The sequence below is a fragment of the Entelurus aequoreus genome, linkage group LG04 (genome assembly GCF_033978785.1).
Source record: "Entelurus aequoreus isolate RoL-2023_Sb linkage group LG04, RoL_Eaeq_v1.1, whole genome shotgun sequence".
Lineage (NCBI taxonomy): Eukaryota > Metazoa > Chordata > Actinopteri > Syngnathiformes > Syngnathidae > Entelurus > Entelurus aequoreus.
Genome location: NC_084734.1, coordinates 22222785 through 22244189, shown reverse-complemented (window position 1 = coordinate 22244189; position 21405 = coordinate 22222785). Strand labels below are relative to the sequence as shown.

Here is a 21405-nt window from a genome sequence, read left to right as displayed (position 1 = left end):
TTGTACCCTTCACATTCACATTTAACTGTTTGTTGCATTTTTGTTGCGTTTCACTTTATTGTAAAATATGTCGATCGAACGGGGGTGTGACAATCATATTTTGTCAATATTCAGTGTTTTATCGTTCATAGAAACATGTAAAATTCCATTGTTTTTTAAGGCGGTCTGTCATAACGTTTTTAGCATTCAATCAGACATTATTGTGAGGTTTTGTATTAATGTCCATAAAAATAGATATACCGGCCCCCAGACACATTTTTTTCTCTAAATGTGGCCCCCGAGTCAAAATAATTGCCCAGGCCTGGGCTAGAGTATACAAATGAGTTTTAAACTGTCAAAAACTTTTAAACTTCTCAACTCGGGCACATCTACAAATTCTGGACATTTTATCGAGATGCGATGCTGCAAAAACACACATTTTCTAAAAATCATCCCACGACATGTATTCCATGCTTATTAATTAAAAGCCTCGCATAGCATCGGGCGGGAGGGAATAAATGGAATAAATGCCAAACAAAACAACAGCTATGAGGAATTTGCAGGATGTAAATGATTACCTGCGATGTAACCTCGCCAGGCGGGGGAAACATGCTGCGTAGCTCCGGATATTTTTCTCACCCCCTCGCCTTTGCATATTGCACGCTGACACGGTCTTTGGAGATGTAACCCATACTGGGAGAATTTGACTCTGCATGCTAAAAAGGCATAAATATTGAAGGGGGGGGGGGAAAAAAACACATTATCAGCAGATGACCTTATTACGCTCAGTGTGTACAATTTCGCCTTTATTTGTCAGTATCGCCGCCCCGCCATTAGTGTGAGTGGGTGGAATATCAATACGATAAAGAGGGCCCCCCCCCCGTACTAAAATGTGAAGAAGCGTCCATCTCCCCTTTGTGTCATGTCGGACACATCCCTGCTGTTCGGAGTGGGCACATATACGAACGTGTCCCGCTACTCATGGATATTCAATGGAAGAGTGCGGGAGCATATTTGCTGTAATAAGCATTTACCGATGCAGAGTAGCACCATTCACTGGGAGAACATATGTTAATGTATTTGGCTGCGGCCAGGGAAACAGCGTGAGTTTTCAAACACACACACACACACACACACACACGCAAACGGGGCGGCCCTCCTGCAGAAGGCATTTGCCTCGACAAAGTTATTAATATAATTGGTGCTCAGTGGTGGAAATGAGTCTGGTGGTGGAAAAGTTTGTTTTGGTGATAGACCCCCACTCGGGAGAGGGCTGCACTGTGCGTTTGACTGATGCCAACGTTTCAGCTCAACGCTGAGATGCGGCAACATAATATTTGAGGAAGATCTGCTCCGGAGCAAATGAGGATACTGTGTTTGATCCAATTTTTTTTTTACCGCCGCTGTGTGGCTGCATGCATGAGGCGTTTGTTTGTGTTGGTCCCCATGAGTTACAGTGTATGTAGCGCGCTTGGTATCAGAGGCCTGTAATGGGAGTGCAGGGGGGTGGGACACAGGTCCGGGGGCCATGGATGAAATGCTGGCTGTCCAGAGTTGGGACCCGGGGTGGACCGCTCGCCTGTGCATCGGTTGGGGACATCTCTGCTCTGTCAGACCCACTCCACGTCAATATACACTACCGTTCAAAAGTTTGGGGTCACATTAAAATGTTCTTATTTTTGAAGGAAAAGCACTGTACTTTTCAATGAAGATAACTTTAAACTAGTCTTAAAGGCCTACTGAAATGATTTTTTAAAATTTAAACGGGGATGGCAGATCCAGTCTATGTGTCATACTTGATAATTTTGCGATATTGCCATATTTTTGCTGAAAGGATTTAGTATAGAACAACGTCGATAAAGTTCGCAACTTTTGGTTTCTGATAAAAAAAAAACCTTGCCCCTACCGGAAGTAGCGTGACGTTGTCAGTTGTTCACTCCCTCATATTTTCCTATTTTTTCAACGCAGCTAGAGCTGTTCGGACCATTACCCCATTCATTTGAGCGAGGATGAAAGATTTGTGGACGAGGAACGTTAGAGTGACGGACTAGAATGCAGTGAAATACATATTTTTTTTCGCTCTGACCGTAACTTAGGTAAAAGGGCTCATTGGATTCCACACTCTCTCCTTTTTCTATTGTGGATCACGGATTTGTATTTTAAACCACCTCGGATACTATATCCTCTTGAAAATGAGAGTCGAGAACGCGAAATGGACATTCAGTGCCTTTTATCTCCACGACAATACATCGACGAAGCTCATGCTAGTCAGCATGAGCTAACGTGATAGCATCTGTCTCAAATGCAGATAGAAACAAAATAAATAAATCCCTGACTGGAAGGATAGACAGAAGATCAACAATATTATTAAACCATGTACATGTAACTACATGGTTAATAGATCTCAGCCTGGCAAAGCTTAATGCTGTTGCTAACGACGCTAAGGCTGACTTAGCAACTTAGCAACCGGACCTCACAGAGTTATGATAAAAACATTAGCGCTCCACCTACGCCAGCCAGCCATCATCTGCCCAGCTCATCAACACCCGTGCTCACCTGCGTTCCAGCGATCGACGGCGCGACGAAGGACTTCACCCGATCATCCCTGCGGTGGCCGGTTAGCATCGGCTAGCGCGTCTGCTATCCAAGTGAGTAATCCTTGTTGTGTTGCTACAGCCAGCCGCTATACACCGACCCACCTACAACGTTCTTCTTTGCAGCCTCCATTGTTCATTAAACAAATTGCAAAAGATTCACCAACACAGATGTCCAGAATACTGTGGAATTATAAAATAAAAACAGAGCTTTTTTGTATTTTATTCAATGGGGTACCAATACTTCCGGTTCAATGATTGACGTCACGCGCATACTCATCCTCCGAAGGCTTTTTCAACCGGAAGTGTGGCGGGAATTTTAAAATTGCACTTTATAAGTTAACCCGGCCGTATTGGCATGGGTTGCGATGTTAAGATTTCATCATTGATATATAAACTATCAGACTGCGTGGTCGGTAGTAGTGGGTTTCAGTAGGCCTTTAACTTTAAAGAAATACACTCTATACATTGCTAATGTGGTAAATGACTCTTATAGCTGCAAATGTCTGGTTTTTGGTGCAATATCTACATAGGTGTTTAGAGGCCCATTTCCAGCAACTATCACTCCAGTGTTCTAATGGTACAATTTGTTTGCTCATTGGCTCAGAAGGCTAATTGATTATTAGAAAACCCTTGTGCAATCATGTTCACACATCTGAAGACAGTTTAGCTCGTTACAGAAGCTACAAAACTGACCTTCCTTTGAGCAGATTGAGTTTCTGGAGCATCACATTTGTGGGGTCAATTAAACGCTCAAAATGGCCAGAAAAAGATAACTTTCATCTGAAACTCGACAGTCTATTCTTGTTCTTAGAAATGAAGGCTATTCCATAAAATTGTTTGGGTGACCCCAAACTTTTGAACGGTAGTGTATATCCATCCATTTTCTACCGCTGGTCCCTTTTGGGGTCGTGGGGGGTGCTGGAGCCTATCTCAGCTGCATTCGGTTGGTAGGCGGGGTACACCCTGGACAAGTCGCCACCTCATCGCAGGGCCAACACAGATAGACAGACAACATTCACACTCACATTCACACACTAGGGCCAATTTAGTGTTGCCAATCAACCTATCCCCAGGTGCATGTCTTTGGAGGTGGGAGGAAGCCGGAGTACCCGGAGGGAACCCACGCAGTCACGGGGAGAACATGCAAACTCCACACAGAAAGATCCCGAGCGCAGGATCGAACCCAGGACTACTCAGGACCTTCGTATTGTAATCAAACAATAATAATATTAAACAAGGGGAATGGCGTGTGTGAACTAGATCCAAAAAGGGGTGTATGGTGGGAGACTATGTGTATGAATAATTAGCTGTTGAGTATTACCATAATCGTTGGGTGAGGAAGCAGACAAATCCAAAGGGGTTATAGGCAAAAGGGGTCCGTGATCCAAGCGAAGTCCGTGGGGCAGAGAGAGGCGTCAAGAGGTCCGTGTCCAAAGCGGGAGGTCGAGATCCAAGAGGCAGTCCGAGTAGCAGGGGGGAGAAACGAGGAATGGCGAGACACACAGCTCGCCAACACAGGAACAAAGGCAGACCGGGGACATCAACAGAAGGTTACGTTCTGGCGACGGATAGCAGATTGAGCAGGCTCTTGAAGGCAGGACCTCTCATTAGCGCCAGGTGCGTGGATTGCCGGCGATTGATTGCATCTGCTCGCTGACGCCGGTCTGACACATATGTTGTTAATATTCCGTGTTTTATTGTTCATAGTTAATTTTGTAAATCCCACTTTCTTTATTTCAGTGTACATTTTGGGTGTCCCATTTAGTAAAAAACATTTAAATTTCCATTCCGTTTTTTTGAAGTGGTCTGTCATAACTTTTTTGGAACTCTATCGGACATTGTGCCTTTTGGTATTAGTGTTCCTGGGGAAACAGGGACCCAAACACACATACTGTACAGCAGATTTTTACAGCTAAATGTGTATATATCATTTATACACACATACACATTGGCCCCACAGACACATGTTTTCTCTTGATGTAGGCTGATCATATTCTGAACTCCCAAAAAGAGGACACATATATGCATGCCAAGGCAGGCAGCAGGCCAATGCCGGGACTAGGTGAACATTTGCCAATGATATTCGAACTTGCTTTATAATTAATATATTTATTTAAATAAAGCATTTTTTCTCCTCTGTTGACAGCAGTGTTGGCGCTAGGAATTTTCAAAACGGGGTCCCACAGTACATTTTTGGGGTCCCACTTTTTTGTCAGCGTTTTGAAAAAAATAAATAAACATATGTAATATCCTGTTATATCTCACATTATATATTGTGTTTTGGAAAAAGGTTGTCATAAAAGTTACTTAATTCATTAAAAAAAAATAATAAAAAAAGAAAGCACATTTGTATGCATATGTATTCAGTTATAAACATTCATTCACTTTCTTCTTTCCTTCATGGATCTAAACTTTACCGCTGCTGGTAGTTTTTTCTATGTTTTTATTTAATAAGTTGTAGGTGTATTTATTTCAGTATAAAAGTGTAAAAAGTGTTTAGCTTGGGTCATGAAATGGTGATAATGGTGTGCCAGGGCATACATACATTTTATATTTAACGCTTAAATCCCTGGAGTCTACATCAACTTCAGATCTATCCCTCATTTCAAAATGTTGTAGTTTTTTTTATGTTGTTTTTTGTGTTTGTTTGTTTTCCGCCCTTTTTTGTCAAACAAAACCATGTTTTTAATGGCAAACACACAAAATATGCAAAATCTTCCACCAAAAATATTTTTCAAAGTGGAATATTTGATGTGAAGTAATCGGAACCTTGGATAGGTCAATAATTCATAATAACATTGATTTTGATACAATATTATGTTTTGAGCAATGACAGTTTGGGATGAAAAAAAAAACGCTTTGTTTTATTAGTCAACATTGCAACTTTTTCTAAATTACATTTCACCCTTAAGCTTTTTTATTTCACTTTTGTTATGTTTTTGTTTATTTTAATAGTATTTTTAGAATGTGCCGTGGGCCTTTAAAACATTAGCTGCTATAGATAATAAAAAATTAAATCTGATAAATCTATCGATAAAAAGCAGAGCCTGGTGACGCATGCGTGTTTATCATAACTTTCTCTTTCTCTCTGTCTCTGCCCCTCCCTCACGAATGCTGCTGCGTGCGCACCTTCACAATTTGTTTTGTTTTTAACCCCTTCTTAACCCTGAACGTACATTGAAAACAGGCACGTGCACACATAGGGCCCTATGGGTGCCTGAGCCCCTGCCCTTTTTTGCCTCGTCTTAAAAAGTGCCCTCTGCCTGTGTTTGTTTTTTTTTCTTTTCTTTAAACAACATTAATAAATTCCTGTCAGGGATGTAAAAAAAACTAACAAAAAAAACAGCGGTACAAAAACTCCACGTTTTCTTGTAATACCGGGTTGTTTGAGCCTGTTGCTTCCTTTAAACGTTTAGCCCCTCCTCGATCTGCGGGCTGCAGCCAGGGTTACTCAGACGTGACAGTGGAGCAACTTGAACCTGTGAGTTATGGTCTAGTCGCCGTCCACTTATTCAGCATCTAATATGGGTAATATTTCAGAAAAACGCTGTATTATTCTATTAGTCAATGTGTCAGCTACTGTTTTTGCCGGACGTCGGAGCACGGCGCATCGATTGAGCACGGCACATCAAGTCCGCACAGAGCAGAGCGGATCGTGCGGGACAGGAAGTAATGTACAAAATAAAACACCTGGTTAATTTTCAAAATAAAATGCACGTTTACGGCGGATCACATTTCTCTCACAGTAGAGTTTTAGATATAAGGTTATTGTGACTTTGCTATTACTGTGTGGGTAAACAAAATAATAATAATAATAATGATAATAATGATAATAATAACAATAATAATAAGAAGAACAATGATAATGATAATAATAATAATTATCATTATTATTATTATTATTATTATTAATAATAATTTCAGCATTCTGGGGATATAAGATGTAGGTTATCTGTTAGGAATATTGCCATCTGTATTTAAACTTGATTCATGTTGATTATGCTTGCAGCCCAATGCCAAAAAAAGAAAGGATACAGCCCTCTACTGGCCCCTGGTCCATATTTTTGGCCCTGTATTGCGTTTCAGTTGTTTAGTCTAGAGCAGGGTTGTCAAACGTATCCGGCCCGCGGACAGGTTTTATCCGGCCCGCGGGATGACTTTGCTAAGTATAAAAATTAACCGGAAATTTTTGAATGAAAGAAACATCTGTTCTAAATGTGGCCACTGGATGTCGCAATAGCAATTATTTGTATCTTTGTAGATGATGCTATATATGTACAAAATAAACCACATGGTGTTAGTGCACCAGTCGAGGAAAATGATCAAACTACATAAATAACATCCTGTAATTTGATTTTTATGTACATTTTTTATCTTGATAGATTGAAAATCAACACCAAGGAGTTGACTGATGAACATCATCACATAATTTATTCAGAAAATATAAATAACGACAAATAAAGATAGAATACTATTAACCGCAAAATGTAAGTGTAAAACCCAACAACATTATGATTATTACAATTTCAGAATGTGCTTGTTCTATTTTTAAACAAAGAAAACCATACCATCTGAAGTCTTTATTTTTAAGTTATCGTGCCGGGATTTTACCAGTCCGGCCCACTCGGGTGTAGATTTTTCTCCATGTGGCCCCCGATCTAAAATGAGTTTGACACCCCTGGTCTAGAGCATTAAGTGAGATAGACCATAAGTTACAACGTGATGGTGTTTTCATCAAGTTAAGGGAAGAAGGACAGATTTTCACATTGAAATTTTTTCCATTTGGGTATTTATTTTTGTATTTTTTTTCAAAGTTCATGTTGCACTGTTCAATGTTCAATATTAAAGTGCTTATCTTTAACAAAAAATAGCCTAATAATAAACCAGTGTTTTGTTGCTTTTCATGTCTTCCAAGCCTATGATAATGTCAATTAACTCATTATGACCATAATTTGTTGACACAAAAGAAATGGCAATCACTTTTACCTACAAAGGACACACAGCTAAGTAGTTAGCTTCCTATTAGCAAATTTAATTTGACATTAATTTCCATATTGTGTAAAGGACCAAAAAAAAAATTCCTGCCCTTTTCTGACTTTGAGCCCCTGCCCCTCTATAATCATGTGCACGTCCCTGATTGAAAATACACGCAACCTTAACTCAAAATGCCGGACATTTGAGGCATTTAAGAAACTCAAAAGAGGACTTGTCCGGAGAAAAGAGGACGTATGGTCAGTCTACTTGATGTGGCCCCCGAGTCAAAATAGTTACCCGGCTCTGCTTTAGAAGATAACGCTAAATGTTATTCTGTGTTCATTTTGCCAGGTACCGTGTCTGTGTACGTATTGTTGTTCTGCTCTACAAACTCCAGGTGGCACGCATGTTTGTGTGTTTACTAAAAAGAATAACAATGACCATGAATACGAATAAAAGCAAGACCATTCACAGATCAGAGCTAACTGACACATTACGTGTTACTTCTTTTGAAGCCCACCAAGGTTTCTGGCTTTGACATGAAAATAAATGATCTGAGTGAAAAAGACCTATTCTATGTTCTTTCATAGTATACAACATTTGGGAAATGTGCTCTTGTATACAAAAATGAGTTCTACAATGTTTTTAATTTAACTCCTGCAAAGTGGTTTCTTTTCATGACATTCAACAAATACTGAATATAATGAAAGAATCGTATGTCCAAAAGCCTTGGCTTCTCTCCTTTTATTATGAAGCATTAGGGAATGCATCTGTTACTGCTCCCAGTTTATTCCCTGTCTGCTTTAATCAAAATATAATCATGGCTGTGTGTCATATGACATTTGTTTTTTTTAAATACAAAGACTAAAACACCGTCAATTTTAAAATGGCACGCACGCCGTGAGTACATAGAAGTGACGTGTCATGTGGGTTTCATGCCACTTGTCTTGCAGATGCAACCTATAGGCATTGACGTGCACGCCATCACAGCCAATGATGTAAGCATGCCAATCATATAAATATGTGCTCAAGCCACTGTTAGATCTTAATGAAAACTGTTAAATAAGACTACCGTATTGTCCGGACCATAGGGCGCACCGGATTATACGGCGCACTGACGATGAATGGTCGATTTCCGAGCTTTTTTTCATATATATAAGGCGCACCGGAGTATAGGGCGCATTAAAGGGGATTATTTTCTAAATGGAAAACACTTCCTTGTGGTCTACATAACATGTAATGGTGGTTCTTTGGTCAAAATGTTGCATAGATGATGTTTTACACATCATCTGACAGTCGCTTTGTCGGCGGTCTTATTTACGTGGCTCACCTTCGACAGCGTCTTCTCCCCGTCATCTTTGTTGAAGCGGTGTAGCGTGCAAGGGCGGGTGTGGAAGACGTGTCAAAAGATGGCACTAGCTGTTTTAATGACATTCAGACTTTACTTCAATCAATAACGGAGCAGAATCTCCTCATTCGGAAACAACAACAAGGCCGGAAATGTGTCCCGTGAAAAAACTCTCGAATAACTAAAGTTCCTTGGGTGAATAATGTAAACTCACCACACCGGTATGTTTTAGCGCTTTCATGGCGAGTTTACTGACAGATATAAGTAGAGATGTCAGATAATGGCTTTTTTGCCGGTATCCGATATTCCGATATTGTCCAACTCTTAATTACCGATTCCGATATCAACCGATACCGATATATACAGTCGTGGAATTAACACATTACTATGCCTAATTTTGTTGTGATGCCCCGCTGGATGCATTAAACAATGTAACAAGGTTTTCCAAAATAAATCGGCTCAAGTTATGGAAAAAAATGCCAACATGGCACTGCCATATTTATTATTGAAGTCACAATGTGCATTATTGTTTTTAACATGCCTCAAAACAGCAGTTTGGAATTTGGGACATGCTCTCCCTGAGAGAGCATGAGAAGGTTGAGGTGGGCGGGGTTGGGGGGTGGGGGGTAGGGGGTAGAGGGGGGTGTATATTGTAGCGTCCCGGAAGACTTAGTGCTGCAAGGGATTCTGGGTATTTCTTCTGTTGTGTTACGGTGCGGATGTTCTCACGAAATGTGTTTGTCAATCTTGTTTGGTGTGGGTTCACAGTTTGGGGCATATTTGTAACAGTGTTAAAGTTGTTTATACGCCCACCCTCAGTGTGACCTGTATGGCTGTTGACCAAGTATGCCTTGCATTCACTTGTGTGTGTGTGTGAAAAGCCGTATACATTATGTGATTGGGCCGGCACGCAAAGGCAGTGCCTTTAAGGTTTATTGGCGCTCTGTACTTCTCCCTACGTCTCGTTTTAAAAAGTCATGGATTTTACTTTTTGAAATCGATACTGATAACTATGAAACCGATACCGATAATTTACGATATTACATTTTAAAGCATTTATCAGCCGATAATATCGTCAGTCCGATATTATCGGACATCTCTGGATATAAGTAAGAACTTTACACTACTTTATATTAGAAATGGCAACAGCGGAGGATGAATGTCCCATAACAAGAAGATAGAGAAAAGGAGAAGCTTATCGACAACGGTGTTGGTACGGACTACAAAGGCGGACTCGCACAATTTTGCAGGATTAATGCCGATCCCAAATACAGATCAGCAGGTACCAGAGGATAAGAAAAGTAGCTTTTGCATAATATTGCGAAACAAAACGCCAGATAATATGTCTTACCTTTTACACACACCATAATAATACTTCTATGTTTAATGCACCGACAATCCATCAAGCGGTGCGGCTTCATAGCTTAGCAAAGTCGTACTAAAACATTTTGTTAGATTTTTGAGCGCCGTGTGTAATGTTCTGTATTTTCAATGGAACATATAAAATGTTGGTGTTGTTTACTTGAGTCATATTGCCATCATAGTGCAGTCTACACGTATCTCTCGTGTGTGACTGCCATTATATTGCAGTCTACATGTAGGTCCTATGTTTGACTGCCATCTACTGGTCACACTTATCATTACACCATGTACCAAATAAAATAGCTTCGAGGTCGGTAAGCAAAACCAGAACTATTTCTTACATTACGCGCACCGGGTTATAAGCGCACTGTCGAGTTTTGAGAAAAAACAAAAAAAAGATTTTAAGTGCGTCTTATAGTGCGGAAAATACAGTAATCTTTGTGTGCTTTGACCATCAACCAACACATATTTAATCATCCTTTTTTCCGTGTTTAAACTATTTTATTATCATAATGATAGGAAAAACATTTTGTATTTACACTGCAGGTATGCAGTTCCAATTGTGTGACCTGGATCTGATCCATGCATTCATCTATTTTACTATTTATATGTTTGTTGAAATTACTTCTTTCTGACACCGAAGTGTCTACATTCAACCTGAAACAAATCACATGTGCATAATTGTGCATTATCACAATTTTTGAGCACCGTGTGTAATGTTCTATATTTTCAACGGAAAATATAAAATGTTGGTGTCGTTTACATATTGCCATCATAGTGCAGTCTACACATATCTCTTATGTTTGACTGCCATCTACTGGTCACACTTATCATTGCACCATGTACCAAATAAAATAGCTTTGAGGTCGGTAAGCAAAACCAGAATTATTCCGTACATTAGGCGCATCGGGTTATAGGGCGCACTGTCTGGTTTTGAGAAGAAAAAACAAGTATTTTAAGTACGCCTTATAGTCCAGAAAATATGGTATTTGGTACTTTTGTGGTGGAACAGACTCGCGTCTGCCTGTCTTGGCAGAGTCCAGGTGTGCGTCAGCCAGGGAGGATGTAAAAAAAACGAGACTCGCTGTTGCGACCCCAGACAGGGAAATAATTAAGAGTAGCCAGGATGATCGCGGGCAGCATACTGAGTTTATGCAGTCAAGCGTTGATGTAATCAATTGGCTGAGATTTGGCATTCATATGGATTACCTGACAAAATATTTATGAACTTGTTTTGGTCTCAGCAGAGATGGTGGAAGAACGGCCGTCTCCTTCTGAATATTAACTATGTTGACTGTGGTTACAAAAAAAAAAAAGTTATTGAACAATCAACGGCAGCAGGGTTTCTGGTACCAGGTCCCCTTTCTCCGTGCTTGTTTTTACTTGAAAAAACTATTTTCTTTGACCAGGACATAATAATAAGCTGCTTATGAGCTGTCACAGTCTACACGAAACCCGGAGTCAGCATCAACACGGTGGGAGAAGTGAGTCTATGTTAGATTTCACACTCTGGTGCCAATGTTACAGAATACAAAAACCCGCGACCCATCTCTCGTAATGCTTCTGAAGACGGAATATTGCCGGGTAGACACAGCAGGGCCCTAAGCTGTAAATGAATGAATGTGTCTGTAATACAGTCGGCCCTCGCCGCATCCCATTTCCAATGTTTACGGTCTGGATAGGTGACTTTGCGGGTGTTATTTCATGTCCAAAGGGCTTTCTCCATGTTAAAAACAACATATTTAGGAAGTCGTAAACTGTTTTTAATATTACATTTTTTAATTAAAAATTCGCCGAAATTCATTTCTCACGGCCCGGCTAATTAAAAGCCATAAAAAAAATGTTTTTTACTGTTTTACTCTTGGCGACTAGAAGTAGATTTGGTGTGTGTGTGCATAAGAAACACAACCAGCAAAAATGCACTTTAAGTACATGTAGAAGACATATTGTGTTATTAATACTTTTCAAGTTACCGTATTTTCCGGACTATAAAGCGCACTTAAAATATATATTTTTTCTCTCAAAACTCAACGGTGCGCCTTATAACCCGGTGCGCCTAATTTAGGGAATACGTTTGGTTGAGCTTACCCACCTCGAAGCTATTTTATTTGGTACATGGTGTAATGATAAGTGTGACCAGCAGATGGCAGTCAAACATAAGAGATACGTGAAGACTGCACTATGATGGCAATATGAAACAACACCAACATTGTATATGTTTACGGTCTGGATAGGTGACTTTGCGGGTGTTATTTCATGTCCAAAGGGCTTTCTCCATGTTAAAAACAACATATTTAGGAAGTCGTAAACTGTTTTTAATATTACATTTTTTAATTAAAAATTCGCCGAAATTCATTTCTCACGGCCCGGCTAATTAAAAGCCATAAAAAAATGTTTTTTACTGTTTTACTCTTGGCGACTAGAAGTAGATTTGGTATTTGGAGCCTGAGTGTCTGTGCATAAGAAACACAACCAGCAAAAATGCACTTTAAGTACATGTAGAAGACATACTGTGTTATTAATACTTTTCAAGTTACCGTATTTTCCGGACTATAAAGCGCACTTAAAATATATATTTTTTCTCTCAAAACTCAACGGTGCGTCTTATAACCCGGTGCGCCTAATTTAGGGAATACGTTTGGTTGAGCTTACCCACCTCGAAGCTATTTTATTTTGTACATGGTGTAATGATAAGTGTGACCAGCAGATGGCAGTCAAACATAAGAGATACGTGAAGACTGCACTATGATGGCAATATGAAACAACACCAACATTTTATATGTTTACGGTCTGGATAGGTGACTTTGCGGGTGTTATTTCATGTCCAAAGGGTTTTCTCTATGTTAAAAACAACATATTTAGGAAGTCGTAAACTGTTTTTATTATTACATTTTTTAATAAAAAATTCGCCGAAATTCATTTCCCACGGCCCGGCTAATTAAAAGCCATAAAAAAATGTTTTTGACTGTTTTACTCTTGGCGACTAGAAGTAGATTTGGTATTTGGAGCCTGAGTGTGTGTGCATAAGAAACACAACCAGCAAAAATGCACTTTAAGTACATGTAGAAGACATATTGTGTTATTAATACTTTTCAAGTTACCGTATTTTCCGGACTATAAAGCGCACTTAAAATTTATATTTTTTCTCTCAAAACTCAACGGTGCGCCTTATAACCCAGTGCGCCTAATTTAGGGAATACGTTTGGTTGAGCTTACCCACCTCGAAGCTATTTTATTTGGTACATGGTGTAATGATAAGTGTGACCAGCAGATGGCAGTCAAACATAAGAGATACGTGAAGACTGCACTATGATGGCAATATGAAACAACACCAACATTTTATATGTTTACGGTCTGGATAGGTGACTTTGCGGGTGTTATTTCATGTCCAAAGGGCTTTCTCCATGTTAAAAACAACATATTTAGGAAGTCGTAAACTGTTTTTAATATAAAACATTTTAATAAAAAGTTTGCCAAAATTCATTTCCCACGGCCCGGCTAATTAAAAGCCATAAATAAATGTTTTTTCCTGTTTTACTCTTGGCGACTAGATGTAGATTTGGTATTTGGAGCCTGAGTGTGTGTGCATAAGAAACACAACCAGCAAAAATGCACTTTAAGTACAGGTAGAAGACATATTGTGTTATTAATACTTTTCAAGTTACCGTATTTTCCGGACTGTAAGGCGCACTTAAAGGCCTACTGAAACCCACTACTACCGACCACACAGTCTGATAGTTTATATATCAATGATGAAATCTTAACATTGCAACACATGCCAATACGGCTGGGTTAACTTATAAAGTGCAATTTTAAAATTCCCGCCACACTTCCGATTGAAAAAGCCTTCGGAGGATGAGTATGCGCGTGACGTCAATCATTGAACCGGAAGTATTGGTACCCCATTGAATACAATACAAAAAAGCTCTGTTTTCATTTTATAATTCCACAGTATTCTGGACATCTGTATTGGTGAATCTTTTGCAATTTGTTTAATGAACAATGGAGGCTGCAAAGAAGAACGTTGTAGGTGGGATCGGTGTATAGCGGCTGGCTGTAGCAACACAACAAGGATTACTCACTTGGATAGCAGACGCGCTAGCCGATGCTAACCGGCCACCGCACGGATCATCGGGTGAAGTCCTTCGTCGCGCCGTCAATCGCTGGAACGCAGGTGAGCACGGGTGTCGATGAGCTGGGCAGATGAGGGCTGGCTGGCGTTGGTGGAGCGCTAATGTTTTTATCATAGCTCTGTGAGGTCCGGTTGCTAAGTTGCTAAGTTAGCCTTAGCGTTGTTAGCAACAGCATTGTTAAGCTTTGCCAGGCTGAGATCTATTAACCGTGTAGTTACATGTACATGGTTTAATACTATTGTTGATCTTCTGTCTTTCCTTCCAGTCAGGGATTTATTTATTTTGTTTCTACCTGCATTTGAGACAGATGCTATCACGTTAGCTCGTAGCCATCACATTAGCTCGTAGCTAATGCTAATGAGCTTCGTCGATGTGTTGTCTTGGAGATACGAGTCACTGTTAATGTCAATTTCGGGTTCTCGACTCTCATTTTCAAGAGGATATAGTTTCCGAGGTGGTTTAAAATACAAATCCAAAAAGAGAGAGTGTGGAATCCAATGAGCCAGCTTGTACCTAAGTTACGGTCAGAGCGAAAAAAAATGTGTATTTCACTGCATTCTAGTCCGTCACTCTAACGTTCCTCGTCCACGAATCTTTCATCCTCGCTCAAATGAATGGGGTAATGGTCCGAGTAGCTCTAGCTGCGTTGAAAACAATAGGAAAATATGAGGGAGTGAACAACTGACAACGTCATCACGCTACTTCCGGTAGGGGCAAGGTTTTTTTTATTAGAGACCAAAAGTTGCGAACTTTATCGACGTTGTTCTATACTAAATCCTTTCAGCAAAAATATGGCAATATCGCAAAATGATCAAGTATGACACATAGAATGGATCTGCTATCCCCATTTAAATAAAAAAAAATTCATTTCAGTAGGCCTTTAAAATCTTTTTTTTTTCTCAAAACTCGACAGTGCACCTTATAACCCATTGCGCCTAATTTAGGAAATATGTTTGGTTGAGCTTACCCACCTCGAAGCTATTTTATTTGGTACATGGTGTAATGATAAGTGTGACCAGCCGATGGCTGTCAAACATAAGAGATATGTGTAGACTGCACTTTGATGGCAATATGACTCAAGTAAACAACACCAACATTTTATATGCTCCATTCAAAATATAGAACATTACACACGGCGTTTAAAAATTGTGATTATACACAATTATGCACATGTGATTAGTTTCAGGCTGAATGTAAACACTTCGGTGTCAGAAAGAAGTAATTTCAACAAATAGTAAAATAGATGAATGCATGGATCGGATCCAGTCACACAATTGGAATTGCAAACCTGCAGCGTAAATACAAAATGTTTTTCCTATCATTATGATAATACAATTGTTTTAACACAGAAAAAAGGATGATTAAATATGTGTTGGTTGATGGTCAAAGCACACAAAGATTACTGTATTTTCCGCACTATAAGACGCACTTAAAATATTTTTCTTCTCAAAACTCGACAGTGCGCCTTATAACCCGGTGCGCCTAATGTAAGAAATAATTCTAGTTTTGCTAACCGACCTCGAAGCTATTTCATTTGGTACATGGTGCAATGATAAGTGTGACCAGTAGATGGCAGTCAAACATAAGAGATATGCGTAGACTGCAATATAATAGCAGTTACACACAAGAGATAGGTGTAGACTGCAATATGATGGCTATATGACTCAAGTTTATTTATTTTCCATTGAAAATATAGAACATTACATGCGGCGCTAAAAAAATCTATCAAAATGTTTGAAGCTATGATGGATTGTACTGTGCTTCAACATATGAGTATATTTATGGTGTGTGTATAAGGTAAGACATATTATCTGGCGTTTCGTTTCGCAATATTATGCAAAAGTGGCTACTCAGTGGCCTAGTGGTTAGAGTGTCCGCCCTGAGATTGGTAGGTTGTGAGTTCAAACCCCGGCCGAGTCATACCAAAGACTATAAAAATGGAACCCATTGGCACTCAGCATCAAGGGTTGGATTTGGGGGTAATAAATCACCAAAAATGATTCCTGGGCACGGCCACCGCTGCTGCTCACTGCTCCCCTCACCTCCCAAGGGGTGAACAAAGGGATGGGTCAAATGCAGAGGACATATTTCACCACACCTAGTGTGTGTGTGACAATCATTGGTACTTTAACTTTTTACTTTAAAAGCAACTTTTCTTACCTTCTGGTACCTGCTGATCTGTATTTGGGATCTGCATAAATCCTGAAAAATTGCGCACGTCCGCCTTTTAACAACGTGTAACAATCTGCAATTTATGTTCTTCAATGCAGACACGGAAGTTAATAGCGTATTATATACGATTGGTGCCGTTAACGGAACTTAAAGTGAACACATTAGTATCGCTTTAACTTTGACTTTTGGGTTTTTGGGTTGATTAGGGTTGTCCCAATACCAATATTTTGGTACCGGTACCAAAATGTACTTCGATATTTTTTAAAACTTTTCGATGCTTTTCTAAATAAAGGGGACCGGAAAAAATGACAATATTGGCTTTATTTTAACCCAAAAATCTTAGGGTACATTAAACATATGTTTCTTATTGCAATTTTGTCCTTAAATAAAATAGTCACCATACTAGACAACTTGTCTTTTAGTAGTAAGTGTGACGATATGTCACTTCACTTCTGGTGTTTGTTTCCTGTCGGCGCTCTTAATTTGTTTCCATTTCCTGCATTTCTCCCTGAGCGCTCGTTTCCCTCACCTGTCACTGATTGGCAGCCCGGCACACCTGGTTGCAGTTGCCAATCAGGCTGCTATTTATGCCTGTTCCTCAGTGCTGGAGGGTTGACTAGGTTAGGGACCTTATGCTGGATGCATGACTTCTCCGCCTTGTTCGAGTATAATAAAAAACTCTTACCTGCACGTCGTTCTCCTGTTTCCTGCATCTTGGGGTCACAACCGCCGCACCCGTGCGGGTTCCTCACAGTAAGTAAACAAACAAAGGCTCCTAATTAGTCTGCTGACGTATGCAGTCAAATATTGTGTCATTTATCATTCTATTATTTTGTCAAAATTATGAGGGACAAGCTGTAAAAAAAAATATTATTAATCTACTTGTTCATTTACTGTTAATATCTGCTTATTTTCTGTTTTAACATGTTCTATCTACACTTCTGTTAAAATGTAATAATCACTTATTCTTCTGTTTGGATGCTTTACATTAGTTTTGGATGATACCACACATTTAGGCATCAATCCGATACCAAGTAGTTACAGGATCATACATTGATCTTATTTAAAGTCCTCATGTGTCCAGGGACGTGTTTTCTAAGTTTATAAACTTAATATAAATTAAAAAATAAAAAATAAATAAATAAATCAATCAAAGTTTATTTGTTTATTTGTATAGCCCTTGCATAGCCTCACAAATGTCTCAAAGGGCTGCACAAGCCAACCATTTGAAAGACTAGATTGTGTGAAGATAAAAAATATCGATGTAATATCGACTAGATACGCTCTTGTACCTGGTATCATTACAGTGGATGTCAGGTGTAGATCCACCCATGGCATTTGTTTACTTTCAGGAGAGCTAGCTTTTGTTAGCGGTGAGCTATTGTATCCTCTTACGGTGTGTAGTGAAGCGTGTGTAGCTATTCGTCATCCTGCAGTGATAATGTACTTGTGGGAACGTACTTTATTTGTCGCCGTGGAGGCGAGGATTAGTGATTTAGAAGTAGCCGACTGCGGATGTACGTTAGCCGCTAGCTAGCCATGTCTTAAAGCACCTCTTCCTGAGGGCATTTTCGTGTTATAGCTTCACCTTAACGTTAGTTTTAAAGCCAAAATGCGTCCATTCTCCCTTTTCTGTCTACACACTGTCTGCTTGTAAGTACTCTGTGATTGTGCGCTGCCGAACATGCTCCTCTGCTCGTAAAACTGTTAAAAACATTAAAAAATGTAATTGGGAACCGGTACTTTTTCAGAGTATAGGACCGTTTTTGATTCATTAGTACCTTTTTGATACTATACTAGTACCGGTATACCGTACAACCCTAATCTCTACGGGCTTTTGAATGGTCGCGACGTGGCTAAAACGATAAAGGACATGTTGAGTCGAAGTTTAGCAGAAACAAAGTATAATTGTATCCAGGAGGTCATTCAGTCCATCAAAATAGAAAGTCCTTGTGGCCCTAAACAACCTTGCGATGCCAAGGGCCCAAGGTGTCAGTGCCGTTCATACAGAACACCAACACGAAACAAGGCCAGGTAGATTTAAATCAGGGGTGTCCAAACTTTTTCCACTGAGGGCCGCACATTGAAAAATCAAAGCTAGCAGGGGCCATTTTGATATTTTTTATTTTAAAAACCAACACAATATATGTATAAAAAAATATACATTTAGGCTTCCACTCAGGCTTGATCCCGGGGACCCCAAAGGGTTTTGGTCCCAAAATTATAAAAAATGTGTCATTATTCAGTATTATTATTTGTGTTATTATTCAAGTTTTTAAATCTCTAGATCAACATTAGGTCTATCCGTCAATATACAATTTTTTTAAAGATTTAATTGTATGCTCTTTTTGTCATAGAAAACCCTTTTTTTTTTAATGAAAAAAACACAAAATATGCAATATTTTCACCCAATAAAATTTTTAAGAGGGATATTTTAGATTATATAATTGGGCCTTAAAAAGGTCAATAACTCATAACACCATTGTATTAATTCATTATTATTTTTTGAGCAGTGACACTTAAAAACTAATCACACTAAAATTGTAGGGGATCCAAAAGGGTCCTACACATTAAAGTGTTAAAAAATAAATTATATATATATATATTTGTTTTACTGTTTACTTTTAACACAATAATCTCGAGATCAACTTCAGATCTATCTGTCAATTATAAGTTTTATTGTTGTTTATGTTTTTAGTTTGTTCGTTTTTAGGCCCTTCTTTAAAAAAAAACAGCTCGTTTTTTTACATGGCAAACACAAAATATGCAACGTTTTCCCCAAAAAACATCTCAAAATATTTAATGTAACGTAATTGGAGCCTTGAATAGGTCAATAATTTACAATGACATTGATTGTGATTCATTATTTTTTTTAAAGAAAGAAACAGCCATGGCAGCTTTGTGTGATTAGAGTAAACATTGCTACATTTTCTTGTTACATTTCACTTGTTTGCTATTTAAATACCACTTTTAATGTTTTTTATTTTTTTCAATCATATTTTTAAAATGTGCTGTGGGGCCGTTAAAAAATGACCTGCGGGCCACAAATGGCCCCCGGTTCGCACTTTGGACACCCCTGATTTAAATAAACTTTTTGGTGGACTCGTGCACGACCTTGAAGGGAGACTGGCCTTGTCCAGAACTTGTTTACGCAACTCTTTATTTGGACAAAAGACCGCACCATAAACATGACAGTTAATTAAGCACGTTGCGTGCCCTTTACATGACTTTGACTGTTATCCTACTCTGTCAGGACAAAATGTGCCCGACAGGACTCCCTTTTTTGTCCCTTAAAGTACAACCCACACACCTGCCACCTATAGGGGGAATGATTGGATTCCAAGGTAACTAGTTGAAACCTTCCCAGGTCCCCAAAAAGGTACTGGAACTGTATGTTCCCAAGCTTTAAAAGGCAAATATCAAGGGTAAAAAAAATCAGTACCTTTGAGGTAAGTCCTGAAGGACTTTTGTACCGACAATCCAGACCAGAGTACAGTATGTACGTCTCGATTTAGAATGGTAACTTACACACCATTTTTAATTTGAATAGGGACTGAAACTTGAATTAAAAAAAACAAGTAGGGGAGAGAAAAAGCTGACTGTCACACAAATTGGTTATTGAATAGACTGCAAAGACAAAATATTTAATGTTTGAACTGATAAACTTTAATTTAATGGCAGCAACACATTGCAAAAAAGTTGTCAAAGGGGCATTTTTACCACTGTGTTACATGGCCTTTCCTTTTAACAACACTCAGTAAATGTTTGGGAACTAAGGAGACCAAAACATAAAAAGCCGTATGTAATTGTTATAATGAATGCAACACATGACCTAAGTGTCTATATTGGCTATATTTGCCTACTATCAAAATGACTTTAAATGTAATATATACAGGTAAGTGTTATAATGAAGGTAACACATGATGTAAGTGTCTATATTAGCCTACTATCAAAATGACGTTAAACGTCTTATTTAAGTGTTGTAATGAAGACAACACATGACCTAAGTGTCTATATTGGCTATATTAGCCTACTATCAAAATGACTTTAAATGTAATATATAGGTGTTATAATGAAGGCCACACATGATGTGTCTATATTAGCCTACTATCAAAATGACGTTCAACGTCTTATTTAAGTGTTATAATGAAGACAACACATGACCTAAGTGTCTATATTGGCTATATTAGCCTACTATCAAAATGACTTTAAATGTAATATATGTGTTATAATGAAGGCAACACATGATGTAAGTGTCTATATTAGCCTACTATCAAAATGACGTTCAATGTCTTATTTAAGTGTTATAAATAAGACAACACATGACTTAAGTGTCTATATTAGCTATAATAGCCCATAGTGTCTATATTCGCTATATTAGCCCATTTTGGTTAGTTTTCTCCCCAGTTCATGACTGTGTGTTTGCATTGATTTCGATGTGATGATGGGTACCGTTCACATTTGAACTGATACTTTTATGTGTGTTAATAAATTTTGTTTTTGATCATTAAAAACTGCCTCTTTTTCGAACAGAATTTTTTTTTTTTTTATAGTTTTTATTTTCAGCAACATCCTTTTTATAAATGTATAGCTGCTGGTTGACTTAAGGGGCTTAATAAAAGTAACAATATTGATGCGTTTTGGAGTCATTTAATTTTTTTTAAATGTTTTTTTTTTTTTTCTCAAGAATATATATTACTCACATATATTTTATATAGGGTTGTCCGATAATGGCTTTTTTGCCGGTATCCGGTATTCCGATATTGTCCAGCTCTTAATTACCGATACCAATATATACAGTCGTGGAATTAACACATTATTATGCCTAATTTGGACAACC

General features: G+C 38.7%; 1 protein-coding gene across 1 annotated transcript in view; it reads left to right on the top strand.

Annotated features, from left to right (window-relative positions):
• Positions 1-17194: 17194 nt before the first annotated feature.
• Positions 17195-21405, top strand: part of LOC133647764 (uncharacterized) — a 145776-nt gene continuing 141565 nt past the window's right edge. The window contains exon 1 of the mRNA XM_062043458.1: positions 17195-17318. Within this exon, the coding sequence (XP_061899442.1) occupies positions 17205-17318 (114 nt within the window). The 5' untranslated portion in view covers positions 17195-17204. The remainder of the gene's footprint in view (positions 17319-21405) is intronic.